This window comes from Macaca thibetana, chromosome 15, assembly GCF_024542745.1.
Source record: "Macaca thibetana thibetana isolate TM-01 chromosome 15, ASM2454274v1, whole genome shotgun sequence".
NCBI classification, from domain to species: Eukaryota; Metazoa; Chordata; class Mammalia; order Primates; family Cercopithecidae; genus Macaca; species Macaca thibetana.
In genome coordinates, this window is record NC_065592.1 from 44771275 (window position 1) to 44794628 (window position 23354).

At 40.1% G+C, this 23354-nt stretch overlaps 1 protein-coding gene across 14 annotated transcripts in view; it reads left to right on the top strand.

The window, feature by feature from the left end:
- Positions 1-23354, top strand: part of RNF38 (ring finger protein 38) — a 144251-nt gene that overhangs the window by 112667 nt on the left and 8230 nt on the right. For all 14 annotated transcript variants that reach the window (XM_050762153.1, XM_050762154.1, XM_050762156.1 and 11 more), the window contains 6 exons: positions 7926-8093; positions 9376-9546; positions 13418-13579; positions 13898-14004; positions 15864-15948; positions 23078-23199. In XM_050762153.1, coding sequence (XP_050618110.1) covers positions 7926-8093; positions 9376-9546; positions 13418-13579; positions 13898-14004; positions 15864-15948; positions 23078-23199 — 815 coding nt within the window. The remainder of the gene's footprint in view (positions 1-7925; positions 8094-9375; positions 9547-13417; positions 13580-13897; positions 14005-15863; positions 15949-23077; positions 23200-23354) is intronic.

Below are 23354 nucleotides of genomic sequence, written 5' to 3' on the forward strand. Positions count from 1 at the left end.
TAGTTTCCCTCATGAATACAGATGAAAAAGTTTTAAATAATAAACCATAGCTAGTGGTATATGAAAAGAATAGGCTGTTTTCAGCAGGAAGGTATGAGAGCAATTTTTTACAAAAAATAAAAGTCAAAAAAGAATAACCTGTTGGAATAACCTATTTTAATATACCTTGTGATGTATTAAAAGAATAACGTAATAGTGAACCCATCCTGCATGGGTTCAGTATTAGGAACTCTTTCAAGATAATTTATTATATCAACAATATAAAGGAAAAATATAGGTGCAAGAAATATAAAAACTAACCATCATTTCTTATTAGAAGGTCTTAAAGTGTAAAAAGGACTTTAATTTTCCATACGTGGTAGGAAGGCTTATTGATAGCATTCCTTTTGCTTGAGAACAACTGAGTGTGCTAGATAAAATACTATAAGTATCCTGAAAGCATCAAAAGGGCTAATAGATTAGAAGAAATTGCCAGACCCCAAACTAAGGGAAAATGGGGTGCTAGTTCTGTCCTTAAGGCATTTGTTCATTTGAGCAAACCTGAATTTTAATTTTGAGTCTGTCAGGAGGCAAAGGGGACAAAAATCAAAGACTATTTAAGTTTAAGGAGTCACTTCCTGTATAGGAGACCCTTCCTACATAAAATGCCAGGTACCTCAAATCACTATATACCTGGAATAAAGGGATATCTGGTCACTAGGACAAGACTGAACAGAAGTAAATTTGCAGCCCAAATTCACATCACTCTGAAATTAGTGAAAATTCATTTAAAGTAATGGGTACCTCAGGGGCCTAGAAAACAGAGGCAATTTCTCCCTGAAAGAAGGAACCTTCATTCCGATTCTCAAATAATTCCCCCAATAATTTTTCCAGAACAGCGAGCAATAAAGAGAATTAACTCAGTACATGACTTAAAAAAGGGCTATAATTGAAAACCAATAGAAACAGACCTACAGTGAATTCACCTACTTCAAACATGCTTAAAGGTAAAACTTTGAACACTTTCCTGCTACCTGGAATAAACCAGGATGATGACTATTACTGTATCTATTCAGTATTGTTCTATAGGCTAAGCCAGCAGAAAAGACAAGAAGAAAAATGTGTAAGAATAGGAAAAGAACCAGTAACCCCATCAATCAGTTTGCAGTCAAACTGATTATATTGATAGAAAATCTCAAAGCATCTTAGATAATTGTTAGAATTAAGAATTGAATAGATTAAAATGTTACAAAAATGAATATACAATAATCAGTATGTTTTGTTAGTACCAGAATCAAACAGAACATGAACAATTTTTTAAAAGATACATTAACACTGAACAACCCAGATATACTAATCATTTGCAGTATGTAAAGCTTTTTTTTGATTCTGTTTGAGAGGAAAGGGAAAAAGTTCTAATAAAATCATTTATTTTTATTTGATGACATAATTGGAATTTCGAACGTGATTGCATGCTTAATTTTAAATAACTTTCTTTTAAAAATATAATGCTATTGTGGTTAAGTGTTCTTATTTTTTAGAAATGCATACTGAAATTTTTTTTAAATGATAGGGTCCTGGCATTTGCCTCAACAAAATACATGAAACAGAGCAGTATATTCAGGTGGATTGGCTATGGCTTAATGGTTTGAGGGCTGGGTGGTGGATACGGGGTTTATTCTACTGTTTTTGAACATGTTTGAAATTCTCCATAATAAAAATTCAAAGAAAAAGTACAACTGAAAAAATCATAGTAATACTAAAGAATTAAAGTCTTGACCAGGTGCAGTGGGTCATGCCTGTAATGCCAGCACTTTGGGAGGCTGAAGGCGGGTGGATCACAAGGTCAGGAGTTTGAGACCAGCCTGGTCAATATGGTGAAACCCCGTCTCTACTAAAAATACAAAAATTAGCTGGGCATGTTGTGTGCACCTGTAGTCCCAGCTGTTCAAGAGGCTAAAGCAGGAGAATTGCTTGAACCCAGGAGGTGGAGGTTGCAGTGAGCCAAGATTGCGCCACCGCCCTCCAGTCTGGGCCACAGAGCAAGGCTCCATCTCAAAAAAAAAAAAAGAACAGTATCAGTCTTAACAAAAGTAGTTTAAAACCACTGTGTGGAATACCAAAGCATTGTTGAGAGAGTTTAAAGAAAATTTATTTATTTTTTGAGACAGAGTTTTGCTCTTGGCCAGGCTGGAGTGCAATGGCGAGATCTTGGCTCACTGCAACTTCCACCTCTCCAGTTCAGGCGATTCTCCTGCCTCAGCTGCCCAAGTAGCTGAGATTACAGGCATCCGCCACCATGCCTGGCTAATTTTTTGTATTTTTCGTAGAGATGGGGTTTCACCATATTGGCCAGGCTAGTTCCAAACTCCTGACCTCAGGTGTTCTGCCCACCTCGGCCTCCCAAAGTGCTGGGATTACAGGTGTGAGCCACCACACCTGTTCTGTTTATTGACCATTGACCTAGGTGATGGTTACATGAGTGTTCATCTGATGATTTTTTTTTTTTTTGGTAGTCTTGATGGTCATGGTTTATGTACTTTGGTACTTTGCTTGTATTTTACAATGAAGTTTTTAAAAAGAAATATGAAACTACTTCCCCCACCCCCGAGACAGAGTTTTGCTCTTGTTGCCTAGGCTGGAGTGCAGTGGTGCGATCTTGGCTCACTGAAACCTCCACCTCCTGGATTCAAGCCATTCTCCTGCCTCAGCCTCCCGAGTAGCTGGGATCACAGGTGCTCGCCACCATGCCCAGCTAATTGTTTGTATTTTTAGTAGAGACAGGGTTTCACTATGTTGGCCAGGCTGGTCTCAAACTCCTGACCTCAGGTGATCCACCCACCTCGGCCTCCCAAAGTAATGGGATTACAAGCATGAGCCACTGCGCCCGGCCCTATTTCATTGATTTTAAAATGTGCTATTTCCATATTTTAACATCTCCGAATTTGGGATGGATGCTTCTCAAAATTGATGGCACACTAATCTTGGTGTCATCCAAGCAGCAGTTGTAACACAGTCTTCACTGCTTGTGCTATGCATCAGACGGCTTGCAGTTAACTCATATATGGGATTAAGTGGTAGTGTTTAGGGGGTGAGGCTGGAGGTGAGTTTAACATAAACCTCCAAGCAGGAGTCAAAAGTAGACAAGCTCTGTATAATTACATCCCTGACTTAGGAATCTAGCATCAAGTAGCCTTTGTTTCTTTTATGGATAGTTTTAAGAAATGCTGCATCACCAACTCCCTTGATGGCACTGAACCTTTTGTGGGAAAACCAGACAATGACACTGAAATTAAAAGTGATTCACCAGAGTCAGACTCTGAAAGTGAAGAACTATTAGAACTAACTACTTTATTTCACTTATATTTTCCTTTTTATGAATGCTCAAGTGTTGTATGATCTCATTTAAAGTGCTTCTAATAAATATATAAAATTCACAAGTGACCAAGTGTTCTGTTAGTTAAATAGAAGTATTTTTCTTAGTAGGGGGAAAAAATGACTATACAATCTGACTGGGCGTGGTGGCTCACGCCTATAATCCCAGTACTTTGGGAGGCAGAGGAGGGGCATCTCACAAGGTCAGGAGATCGAGACCATCCTGGCTAACATGGTGAAACCCCATCTCTACTAAAAAATAAAAAAATTTAGCTAGACATGGTGGTGGGGCGCCTGTAGTCCCAGCTACTCGGGAGGCTGAGGCAGGAGAATGGTGTGAACCCGGGAGGTGGAGGTTGCAGTGAGCTGAGATTGCACCACTGCACTCCAGCCTGGGCAACAGAGCGAGACACTGTCTCAAAAAAAAAAAAAAAACCTCATAAGTGACCAAGTGTTTGTTATGTTAGTTTAAATAGAAGTATTTTTCTCAGTATGGGGAAAAATGACTATACAATCTGATGTCTTGGAATCAGCAAAATATGATACTTGGCCAAGCGTGGTGGTTCACGCCTGTAATCCCTGCACTTTGGGAGGCTGAAGTGGGCGGATCACATGAGCTCAAGAGTTGGAGAACAGCCTGGGCAACACAGTGAAACCCTGTCTCTACAAAAAATAATACAAAAATTAACCGGGTGTGGTCTCATGCACCTGTAGTCCCAGCTACTCGGGAGGCTGTGGTGGGAGGATCACCTGAGCCCAGGAGATTGAGGCTACAGTGAGCTGTGATGGCACCACTGCACTCCACTGTTGGCAGTATGTCAAGACTCTGTCTCAAGAAAATGTGTGTGCAGTTGGTCGGGGTCGGGGGGTGGTATTTATGATAAAGGCTGTTTATCAGAAATCAAGTTTTATTTGTAAAATTCATTATACATTTCCATCAAAATCAGATATAGGATATAGGTACATACACACATTTTTGAAGGTTCTAGTTTGCTGACACAAAAAGATAATAGTTGGGTTGAACCTTATTCAAGTTGGATACCCCTAATTTGAATATCTGAAATGCTCTAAAAATCTTTAACTTTTTGAGCACCGGCTCAACACTCAAAGGAAATGTTTAAGCATTTTGGATTTCAGATTTTGGGATTAGAGATGCTGAATTGGTAAGTATAATGCAGATTTTCTAAAATTCAAAAAAATCCAAAAAGCTTCTGGTCCCATGCATTTCAGATAAGGGATGCTCATCCTGTAGTTGTATACCTAGGAAAGGAGATTCTAAATTTTTAAAAAATACTAGAATTTAAAAGTTGGTAAGGTTGATATATTCAAGATAATATAAATAAAAATTATCTTCATACTAACACTAACCGCTTTGACATGCAAATCAAGAAAAGTAACCTCTTGTAAATATAACAAAACCTTCACAGTTTGAGGAACAAATCTAATAATAAACTGAGAAATCAATTTAATAATAATCTTTGAAGAAGAAAACTAATTTTGTTTTTTCAGTCCTGTCTTATGGTGCTGAAGGAAAACTTAATTTCTTCTTGAAAGACAGAACCGTGATATTCAATGTAATGGCATAATGTTTCTGGATATAAAAAGTCTTAATATAGGTCAGGCACAGTGGCTCACGCCTGTAATCCTAACACTTTGGGAGGCTGAGGCAGGCAGATCACCTGAGTTCAGGAGTTCAAGACCAAACTGGCCAAAATGGTGAAACCCTGTCTCTAATTAAAAAAACAAAACAAAACCGAAAAAAAAAAAAAAACAGGTGTAGTGGCACATGCCTGTAGTCCCAGCTACTCAGGGGGCTGAGATAGGAGAATTGCTTGAATCCAGGAGGCAGTGGTTGCAGTGAGTCAAGATTGTGCCATTGTACTCCAGCCTGGGCGACAAAAGCGAAACTCCATCTCAAAAAAAAAAAAAAGAAAAAATCTTAATATAAAATTCAGTCCTTTGTAAAATAACATAACATTTAGTACAATCATAACACTAATGCGTTTTGGAAGCGAATAAAATGGAGTTTATACGTAAGAATAACTGTGAAAATGCCAAAAAATGAAAAGATGTATGGTGAGAAGAATTTCTTACCAGATGCTAACTCTTCTTGTAAGATACTGGAATTAAAGCAGCATGAAATTGGCATGAAATCCAGGAATATGTGAGTACTTAATGAATTTTTAAAAAGATGATATTTCACTGTAGAGGCAAGAAGATGGTTTAATAAATGGAGCAAATACAATTGTCCATGTGCAAGCAAAATTAGAGCCCTACTTTATAAACAAAAATAAGTCTAATGGAATATAAAAAACTAAAGAATTAGGAAATATAGGAATATATGTTTAAACCTCATCAATAAAGGAAACCCTAAAGCTACACTCTGGCTACATTAAAAAGAAAAAAAAGGATCACAAAAGACAAAAAAATATGCCATTAAATAAAGGATCTCATCAAAAGATAAAACATAGACTAGGAAAATATTTTCATTACACACAACAAGCACATTACAAGCACATTTCATTACACATACCTCTTAAATAAGAAAATTACAAATGATTATGACAACCTAGTAGAAGATGGATGGGGCCAGGTTCAGCGGCTCACACCTGTAATCCCAGCACTTATGGGAGGCCAAGGCACAAGGATCGCTTGAGCCAAGGAATTCGAGACCGGCCAGGAAAACAAAGTGAGACTCTACATTCAAAGTGAGTCTCTTCAAAAAAGTTTAAAAATTACCCAGATGGGATCACCTGAGGTCAGGAGTTCAAGACCAGCCTGGCCAACATGGTGAAACCCCGTCTCTACTACAGATACAAAAATTAGCTGCAGCTGCACGTGGTTGCAGGCACCTGTAATCCCAGCTACTTGAGAGGCTGAGGCAGGAGAATCGCTTGAACCTGGGAGGCGGAGGTTGCAGTGAGCTGAGATCATGCCACTGCACTCCAGCCTGGGCGAGAGAGAGCGAGGCTCCCTCTCAAAAAAAAAAAAAAAACAACCCAGATGTGGTGTTGTGTGCCTGTAGTCCCAGCTACCACGGAGGCTGAGGTGGAAGGATTGCTTGAGCCTAGGAGATGGAGGTTGCATTGAGCCATGATGGTGCCACTGCACTCACTGCACTCTAGCCTGGGTGACAGAGCAAAACCCTCTTTAAGGGGCAGTGATCAAAGGATAGAGATTGACAGAAAAGAAAATCTAAATGCTTTAATAAAATCTTAAAGGATGGTCAACCTTTTTAGTCAGAGAAATGCAAACTTAACACAAACCTGCTGTGATACCATTTTTTCACTTAGGTAAGCATACTTGTAATGCAAATACATCTACTTTTGAGTAAAGAGCCTGGGAAATGGGCCCTCATATGTTACTGTCGGGGGTGTGGCTTTTTCCATCCAGCCTTTTGCAGATGATTTGGCAGTATCTTTAAAAGTTTAAAAAATGTTCACCCCTTTACCTAGTAATCCTTCTGAGATAAAAATTAATACATTCATATAAATTTATTTATTTATTTATATTTTAAACTGAGTCTCACTCTGTTGCCCAGGCTGGAGTGCAGTGGCGTGATCTCAGCTCACTGCAACCTCCACCTCCCAGGTTCAAGTGATTCTCCTGCCTCAGCCTCCCAAGTAGCTGGAATTATAGGCACCCGCCACCACTCCCAGCTAATTTTTTGTATTTTTAGTAGAGATGGGGTTTCACCATGTTGGCCAGGCTGGTCTCATTCTCCTGACCTCCGGTGATCTGCCCACCTCGGCCTCCCAAAATGCTGGAATTACAGGCATGAGCCACTGTTCCCGGCCAAACTAATATATTTTTTTCAGTTTTGTTTATATTGGCAAAAGAGTTGAAAACAACTTGAACATGTATTGATACACCATATGATAGGACCGTTAAGCGAGTGTTTCTTAAAATATCTGGCTAGTACCAAAAAGAACAAGTTACCTTTAACTCCCTTGCATACATACCTGCAATGTAGTATTAAATGGAAAAACAAAGTTGCAGGGTAGTATGATCTCATTTCTGTTAAGAAAATGAAAACAAACATGACAATTTATGTGTAATTGTGCTTTCGTATGTTCATGGAGAAAGAGAAGAAGGATATCAGCATTGTTTGCCTCTGGGTGGCAGGTAGGATGGGAGTAAGATTGGCTAGGCAGGAAACGAGATTTCTTGTTTTTAAATATACTTTGCATTGTTTCACTAGTTGTAATTAAAATTCGTTTTTGAGTGTGACCAAATAATGGAATATACAAGCTTTCATGATTCCAGTTCTTTTTATTCTGCCTTATACGGCAGGCTAGAAGAGTTAATATAGTAATCCATTATTTCCCTGGGCTTTTCAAGTCATTTGAGGGAGGAGTTTAGCCCCAGTTTTGTGAGAATAGTATATACTCTTGAAATAGTCAACTCTCTCATACAAAGACAATGAATATTCTGGTCGAAACTATTGGAGAGTACGTTGTGAAAATCTGTGTAGCTGAGAGAGGAGCCAATAAATGACCAAATGTTGATTTTGAATAGTTAACATTTTATCTAAACAGCTAAAGTTTGTTCATTTGTTTTTTCCTTTAAAGCTCCATCAAGGAACAGTCCCTGTTTCTTACACAGTAACAACAGTGGCACCACATGGGATTCCACTCTGCACAGGCCAGCACATCCCTGCTTGTAGTACACAGCAGGTCCCAGGATGCTCTGTGGTTTTCAGCGGACAGCACCTCCCTGTCTGTAGTGTGCCTCCTCCAGTAAGTCTGTATCTTTGTTCTCATTAGATACTACTATTAAGCACACCACCCTGAATTTGGTTTTGTAACTTAACTGACTCTGGAAACCCTCTTTAGAGGGGCTAACTGCATTATATAAGCAAACAAAATTTAAGAGACTATCTTTGTAGTTTTACTTTCAAGTAAAAAGGTCAATTTTATTGCAATAAAAATCTCTATAGTATCCTTATAGTAACCATTTAATAAAATTAACTTTATAACCTGATGTATTTTTACATTAATTAACTTATACATATTTTAATATCCTGAGGGTCAAACCATGTTTTCTCATATGTCAGCACCGTTTATAATTAAAGCCAATGAAGGTCAGCCTAAGTCTCAGAGATCTTATTGTTCAACACTTAAGAGTCTCAGCACTTACTGAGTTTTAATGGGCACTTTGAGTGCTTTGTCTTATTCCTTACTATATGAAATCTATGATGAAAGTAGCATCATCCCCCATTTTCTAGTCGCTGAATCTGGAAAGTTAAATGACTTGCTTAGTGTCATAGAGACAGCTAGTATAAGAGAGTAGAGATTCACACTGACTTTTTTTTTTCTTGCCTCTGAAGCTTATGCTTTGTCCTTTAATCTTTAATCTCAGTTCAGCCTCCTTTCAGAAATGGGGGCGCTGTATTTAAATGATGTATCCAAGGTCAATAATGTCTTCAAAGGAGATCACTTAGCAAAATTTAAATATAACTCTTAATACCTTGCTCTGAATGTGAGATTAAAACGCACACTTACACCAATACTAACTTAACAGATTAATTTACTCAAGCTTGGTTTCTCAGTAATAGAAACATTGTACCAAATTTGCTAACTAAAATACTGAGAGATTATAGGACAATTAGTTGAGAGTTGTGCTCTTATGAAAATCGTAGGAAGAAAAAGATTTCTCCAGGATTGAAAAGGGGAGTTTCTTGAAATATCAGTAGTGTTTGCTACATCTTAAACCAACTAGAGTTTCCTCTTCTATGCAGCACTTCCCCCTCTCCCCCCGCACCCTGTTTCATAGATGTTTAAAAGGCTAAAGTATTTCAACCAATTTGTGAAAATTATATAAAATACAGAATAATTATTAGTACCATTACTTTACTAGTAGATAAAAATACACTAGTATTTCATTGTTAATATTAGCTATTAAAAACATTTTCATGATTTTGGGAGAGGTGTGACAATGACAGATTTTAATCTCACAATCCTTTTAAATTAATTATATATTCTGATATTTTTAACCAAACTGTAACGGTTTCTCTTACAGATGCTTCAGGCATGTTCAGTTCAGCACTTACCAGTACCATATGCTGCATTCCCACCCCTTATTTCTAGTGATCCATTTCTTATACATCCTCCTCACCTTTCTCCCCATCATCCTCCTCATTTGCCACCACCAGGCCAGTTTGTCCCTTTCCAAACACAGCAATCACGATCGGTAGGTATCTCTACTATTACGTCAGAATGTTTAGTTTTTAACTAATTTTTAATTTTTTCAAAATGTTTAGGCCAGGCATATAACCTTAGTGGATTTAAGAACCAGAAGAATGCCTAAGTTACTATGTTTAAATGGCACACTTAAACATAGTAACTTGGCCAGGTGCAGAGACTCACGCCTGTGATCCCAACAGGGAGGTTGAGGCAGGCAGATCACCTAGGATCTATAGTTCAAGACCAGCCTGGCCAACATGGTGAAACCCTGTTTCTACTAAAAATACAAAAATTAGCCAGGCATTGTGGCACATGCCTATAATTCCAGCTACTCAGGAGGATGAGGCATGAGAATCGCTTGAACCCAGGAGGCAGGGTTGCAGTGAGCCAAGATCATGCCACTGCACTCCAGCCTGGGCAACAGAGTGAGACTCTGTCTCCAAAATAAACAAACAAACAAACATAATAACTTAGGCATTCTTCTGGTTCTTAAAAAAATTAAAGGAATCCAAACATATACAAATTAGTATAAACATTTACCTTAAATTTCTGGTTTCTTGAATTTTTCTAGTTATTTTAATGTCACTTGTCTAAATTTGTGTTCTACTGCATCTGCAGTCCTTCAGGAAGTAAACCTGAAGAAAAGTTTTTAGTTTTTTTTTTTTTTTTTTTATGTGGTTCTAAATTGGAAAATGAAAATATTAATTTTTTTTTTTTTTTTTTTTTTTTTTTTTTTTTTTTGAGGCGGAGTCTCGCTGTCTCGCCCAGGCTGGAGTGCAGTGGCGCGATCTCGGCTCACTGCAAGCTCCGCCTCCCGGGTTCCCGCCATTCTCCTGCCTCAGCCTCCCGAGTAGCTGGGACTACAGGCGCCCACCACCTCGCCCGGCTAGTTTTTTTGTATTTTTAGTGGAGACGGGGTTTCATTGTGTTAGCCAGGATGGTCTCGATCTCCTGACCTCGTGATCCGCCCGCCTCGGCCTCCCAAAGTGCTGGGATTACAGGCTTGAGCCACCGCGCCCGGCCTAAATTGTTAATACTTGTTAGAATAATATTTGTATTCATTTAGGCAAGGAAATTAACCTTTCTGAACTTCAGTTACTTTTTCTGAAGGCCTGGTTTTTTCACTATGTTGTGATGAAAAGCAGATGAGGTAGTCTATTAACATAGTTAATTCTGTCTTGGGACTGGGATATAGTTGAGAGGCATATCATTTTGGGACACTGGGAGATAGATGTAAGTACTACATAAGTACAAAGAAGGGCACAGGAAAAAAGGTCCAGTTGTTTTGATAGGCCAGGTTCAGCATCAGAACCATCAGACATTAAGGAGAAACAGGAGAGATAACCTATAGAAATGACTCAAGTGGAAGACTCAAGTGTCAGTTCTGTGGAAAGAACTTGACAGTTTATTATAGCAGAGTTTGTTTACTAAGGATTTCTATACTATGCTGGGTACCAAAGAGGCTGCTGTCCTGAAAACTCTAGAAGCAATTATGACACAAGTTTGGCTCATCAGAAAAGGTAGAATTGCTTCCGCAAGATAATCTTTTCTTGGAATTAGGATAGGATTTGTGCCAGGATAGTCTCCTTCTCAGCTTCCTGTATCTGGAAATTCAACGCTAAAGCAAAATTTAGCTATCACTTGTATCTAAATTTGCAGTTGTTTTAAAGGTCCAGTCACATAGCCATATCAAGACTTAGTTTTCACTAGTGTTGTCATAGTGTAAGCAATTGTGATTTCTCTCAAGCTTGCATAGGCTTCCAGATTAAAGCTTAGTATTTACTTACATTTGAATAACATGTTGCTATTCTGTAACTAAGGGAAGAAGTCAGACTAGTGTTTAAAAATAAATGTGCCTGGCCGGGCGCAGTGGCTCAAGCCTGTAATCCCAGCACTTTGGGAGGCCGAGGCGGGCGGATCACGAGGTCAGGAGATTGAGACCATCCTAGCTAACACGGTGAAACCCCGTCTCTACTAAAAAATACAAAAAAAAACTAGTCGGGCGAGGTGGCGGGCGCCTGTGGTCCCAGCTGCTCGGGAGGCTGAGGCAGGAGAATGGCGTGAACCCGGGAGGCGGAGCTTGCAGTGAGCTGAGATCCGGCCACTGCACTCCAGCCTGGGCGACAGCGCGAGACTCCGTCTCAAAAAAAAAAAAAAAATGTGCCTAAGAGAATTCAATTGAAAACATCAGCACGAAAATGTGTACACAATGTGGTAATAGCGGTATTCCTAATAGTCAAAGAGTGGACAACTCAAATGTCCATCAGCTGATAAACAGATGAGGAAAGAGTGGTACATCCATGCAATGTAATACTATAAAAAGGAGTGAAGCATTGATAAAATCCACAAAACAGGTGAGCCTTGAAAGCATTATGCTAAGCAGAGAAGGTAGACACAGCTTCTTGCTTATTTAAATGAACTGGTTCCATTTACATGAAATGTGTAGAATAAGCAAATACATAAAAATGGAAAGCTGGGCCATGCGCGGTGGATTACGAAGTCAGGAGATTGAGACCATCCCGGCTAACACGGTGAAACCCTGTCTCCACTAAAAATACAAAAAATTAGCCAGGTGTAGTGGCGAGCGCCCCTAGTCCCAGCTACTTAGGAGGCTGAGGCAGGAGAATTGCTTGAACCCAGGAGGCAGAGGTTGCAGTGAGCCAAGATGGCGCCACTGCACTCCAGCCTGGGCAAGAAGAGCAAGACTCTGTCTCAAAAATAAAGGAAAGCTGAAGACTTGGGGAAATGGGGATTGAATGATAATGGGTATACAGTTTCTTTTTGGGGTGATGAAAATGTTCTGGAATTAGATAGTGGTGATGGTTACATAACTGTGAATATACCAAAAATCCATTCAGTTGAATTCCTTTTATCATATGTCAGTTATATCTCAATGAACTGTTTTTTGTTTTCGTGTTGGGGCTTTTTTGTTTTTGTTTGAGACGGAGTCTCCCTCTCGTTGCCCAGGCTGAAGTGCAATGGTGTGATCTCAGCTCACTGCAACCTCTGTCTGCCGGGTTCAAGCGATTCTCCTGCCTCAGCCTCCCCAGTAGCTGGGATTACAGGCGTCCACCACCACAGCCAGCTAATTTTTGTAGTTTTAGTAGAGACAGGGTTTTACATTGTTGACCAGGCTGGTCTCAAACTCCTGACTTCAGGTGATCCACTGGCCTCGGCCTCCCAAAGTGCTGGGATTACAGGCATGAGCCACCGCCCCCAGCCGAGCTGTTATTTCAAAAAAAAAAAAGAATACATATCTTCTGTGTGCTTTGCATAGCACTACATTGCTTCAGTGTTCGCCACACACTTGAAGTAGTCTGTGAACATGCCCGTTTTATAGTTGACAGTACTGAGGTTCAGATTAAGTAATTTATCTAAAAGTTACATGGCTGATTGGTGACAGTACCAAGATTCTAATGTCCAGAAGCCCATAATCTTTCTGCATAGCATAATGCCTCTGTACAATATCTCATTTAGCCCTGTTTCTGATTTATAAATGCACATTCTATTTTGTTTCATCTGTGAAAGGTTAAGTGTCTGAAAATCCTTTAGGTCAAGGTGCTATAACTGAAAAAATAATTTTAATTTTCCAATAATTGGCTTACTTGATGACTTTTTGCCTTCTCATTTTAAGAGAAGGTTCACATAGTAAAATTAATAGAGGATAATGGAAATGTTTAATAACATGTTTTAAACCTTGTTGAAATTAAAATTAGGAATATTTTACTGTAGTCTGTATGTTTACTTGTATGAATTTTAGATTAATGTGAACATCAAGAGATGCATGGCCTTAGAGACATTGAGATTTTAAATTTGTGGTTATTATAAAGCATAATCTAAACACAGGAAGTTGTGTTTTTTTTTTTCTCTCTCCTCAGCCTCTGCAAAGGATAGAAAATGAAGTGGAACTCTTAGGAGAACATCTTCCAGTAGGAGGTTTTACTTACCCTCCATCAGCCCACCCCCCAACATTACCTCCATCAGCTCCTTTGCAGTTCTTAACACATGATCCTTTGCATCAGGAGGTGTCCTTTGGAGTAGTAAGTTTTCATACAGTACTATGTTAATTACTTGCTTTGGCAACTGATTGGTTCTGAGTTATGTTTTAGTATAATTCACCATATTTAGAATTATATGTATTCTTGACAGCATTCAGTTGGAAAGTTATATTTAGAAATACACCTGAGTGTATGGTTTAAAATGGTTGCTGCATCCATTAATAAGTTAGTATTTAAGGAATGTTAAAAACCTTGAACAATAAAAAAGCTTTACTGTTTAAGTCTTTTTTTAATTATTTTGACAGATTATTTGTAAATGTAGAGTGATCCTAAATCTTTTTAACATTTTTCCCCCTGCAGCCTTATCCTCCATTTATGCCTCGGAGGCTCACAGGACGTAGTAGATACCGATCCCAGCAGCCAATACCACCTCCCCCTTATCATCCCAGCTTACTGCCATATGTGTTGTAAGTTCTTTCTTAATGATTTCTGAATTTTGAAACTCTTAAGATTCTGTTTCCTTTATGAATGTCTTCTCTGTGGTCTATAGCTTTCAGTGTGGTAGTTATTTGTTTTTACTTAACGTTAAAAGGTGGAGTGGGAGGAGCCAGTTAAGGCTGAAAGAAAGAGAAGAACGGTAACATAGGAGAAGTGGGGAAGGAAGAAATCTGTGAGCCAGAAAATAGGTTTAACAAATCAAGAAGCAGAAAAGGTTAAGATTTTTGCCTCTTTTACAACTGATAACACTTACCACCAGCCTTGATTATTCAGCTTTTAGTGCTGTTTTTCTTAGGGGGAAAGGAGAAAAATTATTTCTATGTCTTAGAACTACTCTGTTTGGGTTAAGTTGGTCTGTAACAGAAATTCCCATGGGTGGGCCGGGCGCGGTGGCTCAAGCTTGTAATCCCAGCACTTTGGGAGGCCGAGACGGGCGGATCACGAGGTCAGGAGATCGAGACCTCCATCCTGGCTAACCCGGTGAAACCTCGTCTCTACTAAAAAAAAAATAGAAAAAACTAGCCGGGCGAGGTGGTGGGCGCCTGTAGTCCCAGCTACTCGGGAGGCTGAGGCAGGAGAATGGCGTGAACCCGGGAGGCGGAGCTTGCAGTGAGCTGAGATCCGGCCACTGCACTCCAGCCTGGGCGACAGAGCGAGACTCCGTCTCAAAAAAAAAACAAAACAAAAGAAATTCCCATGGGTGGTACACATGGTAGGGTTTTTTTTGTTTGTTTCTTTAGACAGAGTCTCACTCTGTTGCCCAGGCTGGAGTGCAGTGGTGCAGTTTTGGCTCATTGCAACCTCTGGCCCCCAGGTTCCAGTGATTTTCCTGTCTCAGCCTCCCAAGTAGCTGGGATTACAGGCGGGCACCACCATGCCCAGCTAATTTATGTACTTTCAGTAGAGATGGGGTTTCACCATGTTGGCCAGGCTGGTCACGAACTCCTGATCTCAGGTAATCTGCCTGTCTTGCCTTCCCAAAGTGCTGGGATTACAGGTGTGAGCCACCGCGCCCTGCGAGTAATTCTTTATTTCTCTCTCATGTAATAAAGTCTAGAAGTAGGCAGCTCAACGATGATTTGTTAGCCCTGTGACTATGAACAATGTTAATGGCTTCCTGTACAAGATCTAAGGTGGCCTCTCAGGCTCTAGTCATATGACATTCCACCTAGCAAAAATAAAAATAGATTCCTCTGCCTACCTGCTCCTCTCAAGGATATGTCCCAGAAGTTGCACGTATAACCCCTGCCTCTGTATCACATTGGCCGTAACTTAGTCACATGTCTATAATTACTTTCTAAGGAAAGCTAGGAAATACGGTTTTTATACCAGAAGGCCATGTGCCTGTGTTACCACACTGTTGTCATAGTTTTTCCTTCCTTCCTTCCTCTCTCTCCCCATTTTCTCTCTTTCTATCTTAATGTCAGATCTAGTTTGTCTCCCGATTTTGTTCTCAAAATGTTTTAGTTTAAGGTCTTTTGCAGTTCCTTATAAATTTTTAAATCAGCATGTGAGTTTTTACTTAAGTGCTTGCTGCAATCTTGGTAGGTATTGCATGGAATTTATAGGTTATTTTAAGGAGAAAGTGACATCTTAATGATACTGAGTCGTCGTCTTATGTGGTGTATGTCTGTTTATTCACCTTTAAGTTATCGTAGCAATATGTTTGCAGTTTTTATTTTACAGTTCTTGCATATGTTTTGTTAAATTTTTCAGATTAACACTGACCATTCTTCATCCTTATAGCACTGGCCTTTGTCCTCCCTGTCCTGTTCATTGAATTAATGTACTAACATATTCAATGCTAGTGTGATTGTTTTCACTGCAGATCAATGCTTCCAGTGCCACCTGCAGTGGGCCCAACTTTCAGCTTTGAATTAGATGTAGAAGATGGAGAAGTAGAAAATTACGAGGTTAGTAGACGAATTGTGAATTAATTTGGGGAGTATTGTGTGCATGAAAGTATTATTTTACTTAACTCTTTAAACCACAGGCGGCCAATCTTTTCACTTCCTGGGCCACACGTAAGATACACTAATAGTAGCCAGTAACCTTTTAAAACATTGCAAAAAATAAATCTCATAATATTTTGTGAAAGTTTATCAATTTGTGTTGGGCCACATTCAAAGCCATCCTGGGCTGCATGCAGGCCATGTGTTCGACAAGCTTGATCTAAACATTTATTAGGTAAACTCTTTGTGCATTTCAAGATACAAACATGTCATAAAAATGATTTAACATCGGCCGGGCGCGGTGGCTCAAGCCTGTAATCCCAGCACTTTGGGAGGCCGAGACGGGCGGATCACGAGGTCAGGAGATCGAGACCATCCTGGCTAACACGGTGAAACCCCGTCTCTACTAAAAAATACAAAAAACTAGCCGGGCGAGGTGGCGGGCGCCTGTAGTCCCAGCTACTCAGGAGGCTGAGACAGGAGAATGGCCCGAACCCGGGAGGCGGAGCTTGCAGTGAGCTGAGATCCGGCCACTGCACTCCAGCCTGGGCGACAGAGCGAGACTCTGTCTCAAAAAAAAAAAAAAAAGATTTAACATCTTTAAGGATATTTGAATATGTACTACCACATAGCTATGATAACAGGTAGATTGGTGCTCTATTAGAATTACGTACAATTCCGATGAGAATGCAAATGAGAAAACTGAATTTTGATGAGATGTGCTGAAAAGATTTTGTGGAAGCCAAAACGTTTGAGCTAGATCTTAAATAATGTAGAAGCTTTTTCATCTTTAAGATTGAGGCAGAGAAGTGCTGGACATTCTTGAGAATCAACAGATGGTCTGTGGTTAAAGTAAAAGGGAGAAAATCGGCATTTGATTGGAAAGCTTAATTGGTTGTCCTTCAGTGCTTGCTACAGAGTGGACATAATTTTGAATATTATGGGGGAGGAAGGAGCCACTAAGTGTTTTTGGTGCTTTATGTCATCAGTACTTGTTAAGAGTCCAAACTCTGCCAGTACTGTGAAGTTAAAAAATGGTGACAAGGAAACCTATTTAGGTGTTGTAATAGGTCAGGCGATAAATTATAAAACCATGCATGTTCTGAACTTTAGGAACTGTGAATAGAAAGGAGTACAACAGTCGGCCAATTTTTGACAAGGCCACCAAGAAGACACAATGGGGAAAGGATAGTCTCTTTAAGAAATGGTGTTGGGAGGCTGAGCACAGTGGCTCACCCTGTAATCCCAGCATTTTGGGAGTCCAAGGCGGGCAAATCACCTGAGGGCAGGAGTTCGAGGCGAGCCTGGCCAACATGGTGAAACCCCGTTTCTATAAAAATACAAAAATTAGCCAGACGTGGTGGTGGGCGCCTGTAATCCCAGCTACTCGAGAGGTTGAGACAGGAGAATCACTTGAACTTGGGAAGCGGAGGCTACAGTGAGCCAAGATCACACCATTGCACGCCAGGCTGAGTGACAGAGCAAGACTCTGTCTGAAAAAGAGAAAAAAAAAACAAAACAAAAAGAAATGGTGTTGGGAAAACTGGATATCCACCTGCAAAAGAATGAAACTGGACCTTTACACCATACATGAAAGTTAACTCAAAATGGATTAAAGACCTAAACTTAATATCTGAAATGATAAAAGTGCTTACAGAAAACAGGGGAAAAGCTCCTTGATATTGGCCATGGCATTGGTTTTTTGGCCATCACACCACAAGCACAGGCAACAAAAGCTAAAATAAATAACTAGGACTACATTGAACTAAAAGGCTTCTGTACCGCAAAAGAAAGAAACAAAATGAAAGGCAATCTACAAGTTAGGAGAAAATATGAAAAGTAAACATCCGATAAAGGGGTTAATATTTAAAATATACAAGGAACTTACACAACTCAGTAGCAAAAAAAATGAATAACCCAATTTAAAAAAAATGGGTGGAGGACCTGAATAGACATTTTTCTTTTTTTTTTTTTTTTTTTTTTTTTTTTTTGAGGCGGAGTCTTCACTCTGTCGCCCAGGCTGGAGTGCAGTGGCACCATCTCGGCTCACTGCAAGCTCCGCCTCCCGGGTTCGCGCCATTCTCCTGCCTCAGCCTCCGGAGTAGCTGGGACTACAGGCGCCCGCCACCGCGCCCGGCTAATTTTTTGTATTTTAGTAGAGACGGGGTTTCACCGTGTTAGCCAGGATGGTCTCGATCTACTGACCTCGTGATCCACCCGCCTCGGCCTCCCAAAGTGCAGGGATTACAGGCGTGAGCCACCGCGCCCGGCCGACATTTTTCAAAGAAGACACAAAATGTCCAACCAGGGATATGAAAAGGTGCTCAACATTGCAATCAGGGAAATGTAAATCAAAACCACAATAAAATACCACTTCACACACCTGTTAGGATGGCTGTTATCAAAAAGTAAGTATTGGCAAGAATGTAGAGAAAGGAACCCTTTTTCCATGGGCTGCAGAGTGAATGTTTTGTTGGCAGGAAAACAGCATGCATCTCTTTGTACATCTTAATCAGAGCACTTGAGCGGTAGTATTTTGAAAGGAATCTTTTTTTCTTGAACGGGTCTCAAAAGTGGTCTTAAAATATTCTGTAAATCATACTGTAAACAGACGTTCTGTCATCCAGGCTTTATTACTGGGCAGAGTAGATTTAGCATAATTTCTTAAGGGCCCAGAGAATGGCAAATGAGCATTGGCTTCAACCTGCAGTCACCAGCTGTATTAGCCCCAACAAAAGAGTCAGCCTGTTTTTTGAAGCCAGGCATTGCCTTTCTAGCTATGAAAATCTTAGATGGCATTCTCTTCCAATATGGGGCTGTTCTATCTACATTGAAAATCTATTGTTTAGTGTATTCACTTTCATCAGTGATCTTAGATAGAGCTTCTGGATAACTTACTACAGCTTCTATATCAGCATTTCCTGCTTCACCTTGCACTTTGTTGTTATAAAGATGGCTTCTTTCCTTAAACTTGATGAACCAGCCTCTGCTAGCTTCCAACTTTTCCTCTGCAGCTTCCTCACCTCTCTCTCAACCTTGATAGAATTAAAGACAGGGCCTTGTTCTGGATTAGGCTTTGGCTAAAGAGAATGTTGTGGCTGGTTGGATTTTCTATCCCTATCACTCAGACTTTCCATATCAGCAGTATAGCTGCTTTGCTTTCTTACTCGTGCATTCACTGGAGTGGCTTTTCTGTTTTTTCTTTTTCTTTTTCTTTTTTTTTTGGAGACAGGATCTCACTCTGTCACCCGGGCTGGAGTGCAGTGCCACCATCTCAGCTCACTACAGCCTTGACCTCCCAGGCTCAAGCGATTCTCCCACCTCAGCCTGCTAAGTAGCTGGGACAGTAGACGCACGCCACCACACTTGGCTAATTTTTGTGCTTTTTTTTTCTCTTTTGCAGAGAAAGGTTTTGCCATTTTGCCCAAGGCTAGTCCGAGTGTTGGGATTACAGGCATGAGCCACTGTGCCCAGTGAGAATGGCACTTTTTCTGTTCGAACTTTGCCTTTGCGTTTAGAACTTGGTTACTGGTTTGGCACAAGAGGCCTACATTTTGGCCTGTCTTGGCTTTGACATGCCTTTCTTACCAAGCTTAATCATTTCTAGTTTTTGTTTTGCTTTTTGAGACAGAGTCTTGCTCTGTCGCCCAGGCTGGAGTGCAGTGGCACGATCTCGGCTCACTGCAAGCTCCGCCTCCTGGGTTCACGCCATTCTCCTGCCTCAGCCTCCCGAGTAGGTGGGACTACAGGTGCCCACCACCTCGCCCGGCTAATTTTTTGTATTTTCAGTAGAGACAGAGTTTCACCGTATTAGCCAGGATGGTCTCGATCTCCTGACCTCACCGCTCGGCCTCCCCAAAGTGCTGGGATTACAGGAGTGAGCCAGGACGCCCAGCCAATCATTCCTAGTTTTTAAAGTGGGATACATGTGACTCTTTCACTTGAACAATTAGAGGCCATTGTGGGGTTATTAATTGGCATAACTTCAATATTGTTGTGTCTCAAAGACTAGGAATACCCCAGGAGAGGGAGAGATGGGTGAATAGCCAGTTGGTCAGTGGAGTAGTCAGAATACCCAACATTTATCAATTAAGTGTTCTTTCTGTCTTATACAAGTGCAGTTTGTGGTACCACAAAGCAAGTACAATAGTAACGTCAAAGATCAGAGAACATTATAGCAGATATAAAATAATGAAAAAGTTTGAAATGCTGTGAGAATTACCAAAATGTAGCACCAAGATATGAAATGACATGACTGTTGGAAAAGTTGAATTAATAGATTTGCTCAACATGGGGTGGCCACACACCTTTAATTTTTTGTTTTTGTTTTAAAAAGGTAGTATCTGTGGCATGCAGTAAAGCAAAGTGCAGTAAAATGAAATATGCCTGTGTAGTCTTTATACTGTAAGAACTTAACATATTTTATTGTCATAAATTGTATTTGTTGACCTTTGTGTACCATGGTATATATGAGATATAAAAGATCATTATCAATGATACAAGAAGTTTGTTTTTTGTTTTTTTTTTTTTTGAGACGGAGTCTCGCTCTGTCACCCAGGCTGGAGTGCAGTGGCCGGATCTCAGTTCACTGCAAGCTCCGCCTCCCGGGTTCACGCCATTCTCCTCCCTCAGCCTCCTGAGTAGCTGGGACTACAGGCGCCCGCCACCTCGCCCGGCTAGTTTTTTGTATTTTTAGTAGAGACGGGGTTTCACCATGTTAGCCAGGATGGTCTCGATCTCCTAACCTCGTGATCCGCCCGTCTCAGCCTCCCAAAGTGCTGGGATTACAGGCTTGAGCCACCGCGCCCGGCCGATACAATAAGTTTTATCTAAATTTTATATATTGTAATCACCATCGATTTGGCAATTTACTTTTTTTTTTTTTTTTTTTTTAAGATGGAGTCTCGCTTTGTCACCCAGGCTTGGAGTGCAATGGCGCAGTCTCGGCTCACTGCAACCTCTGCCTCCTGGGTTCAAGTGATTCTCCTCCCTCAGCTTCCCATGTAGCTGAGCTTACAGGTGCGCCACCATGCCCAGCTAATTTTTTTGTAATTTTAGTAGAGATGCGGTTTCACTGTGTTGACCAGGTGGGTCTCAAACTCCTGACCTCAAGTGATCTGCCTGCCTCAGCCTCCCAAAGTGCTGGGATTACAGGCTTGAGCCACCATGTGCAGCCTGGCAATTTACTTTCTATTCCAGCATTTAGAAGGGCTAGGGAGCTAGTGAAAGGGGAACAAATTATTTAGATGATGCAATTATCTAAATAATGTTGACACAGAAGCAGAGTTCTGGTATCATAATAAAACACACACAGTTATTACCACATTAATTATTGACATTTGGGGAAGTTAATTCTGTTTCTCTCATCTATCATTATTTGTTACCCATTCTGTTAACACTGGGGCAACCTGAAAAATGGAGAAAAGCGGTCCACAAAAGGCAGACTAATTGTGGGATAAACCAAATGAGTTATTAGAGTCATTAAGGAAAGGAGGTACTGATGTAAAATCAATAAGCATAATAATTGACTGGGCATAGTAGCTCACTCCTGTAGTTCCAGCACTTTGGGAGGCCAAGGCAGGTGGATCACTTGAGGTCAGGAGTTTAAGCCCAGCCTGGCCAACATGGCAAAACCCTTTCTCTACTAAAAAATAAAAAATACAAAAAATTAGCTGGGTGGCGGCTACTCGGGAGGAGGAGGCAAGAGAATCGCCTGAACCTAGGAGGCGGAGGTTGCAGTGAACCGAGATCATGCCATTGCACTCCAGCCTGAGGATAAAGCAAGACTCTGACTCAAAAAAAAAAAAAAAAAAGAGGCATAATAATTACAATATTGAAACACATCAAATATATTAAAGTTCATGAGTTGATAGTGGATACTTCAAAAAAAAAAAAAAAAGAAAGAAATTAGGTGGTCTCATCCTATTCTACCTAAATTCTGAGTATTGTTTAATATTAGGCATTCTAATAAATGAAGAATGATAAAATTAGAATATTACCATTTTACCCATTCTTAATGAATTAATGGATCTAGACAGTATTCCATCATTGGCTGCTAACATAACCACTAGACATGATGGGCCTTATGGTAAAAGTTTTCACATCTACCTATTTATAGGACAAGGGGACAAGAAATTTGTTAAACCCAGTGGGTCAGGGATGGGAGGTTCATTTAGCACATTTCAAACTGGGAATTTCTACAGCTCATTAACCTGGTTTCTTCAAATTTAAGAGTGAAAAAGAGACTTGAGACGTATTAAGCCATGGTAAGTTATGGATTTGTTTGGATTCTTACTTGAACAAACTACTTTTTAAAGCTTTGAATTGAAACAAAGACATTTGAACGTTAATTGGTCCATTTGATGTTAAAGAATTAGTGTTAATATGTTAGGTGTGATGATGTCATTGTGGTTATATTCTAAAAAGTCTGTCTTTTTAGAGCAGCGATTCTCAACCTGGGGACAGTTTGTCTCCCGAAGATATTTGGGAATGTGTGGAGACATTTTTGATTGTTACAGCTGGGGGGTTGTTAACTGGCACTAAGAGAGCAGAGGGAGGCCAGGGATGCTGCAAAACATCCTATAGTACCCAGGCCAGCTCCCATAACAAAGAATTATCTAGCTCACAGGGTCAAAGTTACTTTGTTTTACAGATGCACTTGATACTAATGAAATGATACCATCTTTCAGTTTTGTTTTAAAATAATGTGAGCTTTAGGATAGATGGTAATAGATAAAAGATTAGCCATGGACTACTACCCTGCGTAATGGATAGATCAAGGTTCATTAACATTGCTTTTCTACTTTTGTATGTGTTTAGATTTTTTCATAAGAAACATTTTAAAAATTATTTTAATAGGGCTACGGTGGTACGCAATTGTAGTTCCAGATACTCAGAAGGCTGCGGCAAGAGTATTGTTTGAGTTCACAGGAGTTTGAGGCCACAGTGCACAATGATCATGCCTGTGAACAGCCACTATATATACTCCAGCCTGGGCAACATAGCAGGACTCCATCTCTTTAAAAAAAAAAAAAAAATGGAATGCAAAACATAAAGACAGATGAAAATATGTCATCTTTTACCGCTACAGGCCCTGTTAAACCTGGCAGAGCGACTGGGAGAGGCAAAGCCTCGTGGACTGACTAAAGCAGATATTGAACAACTTCCTTCTTATCGGTTCAATCCTAACAACCACCAGTCAGAACAGACTTTGTAAGTATATTTTTTTGACATCACTCTGCTAAATTTCCTTTTCTACCTTTATGAAATAAAAACATAAGAGTCATTAAGGTAGAAGTTGGGAGAGGAAACAAAAAGTTAAAAGAAAATGCTTAAGAGTCAGAGATAACTTTGATAAAGATAAGTTA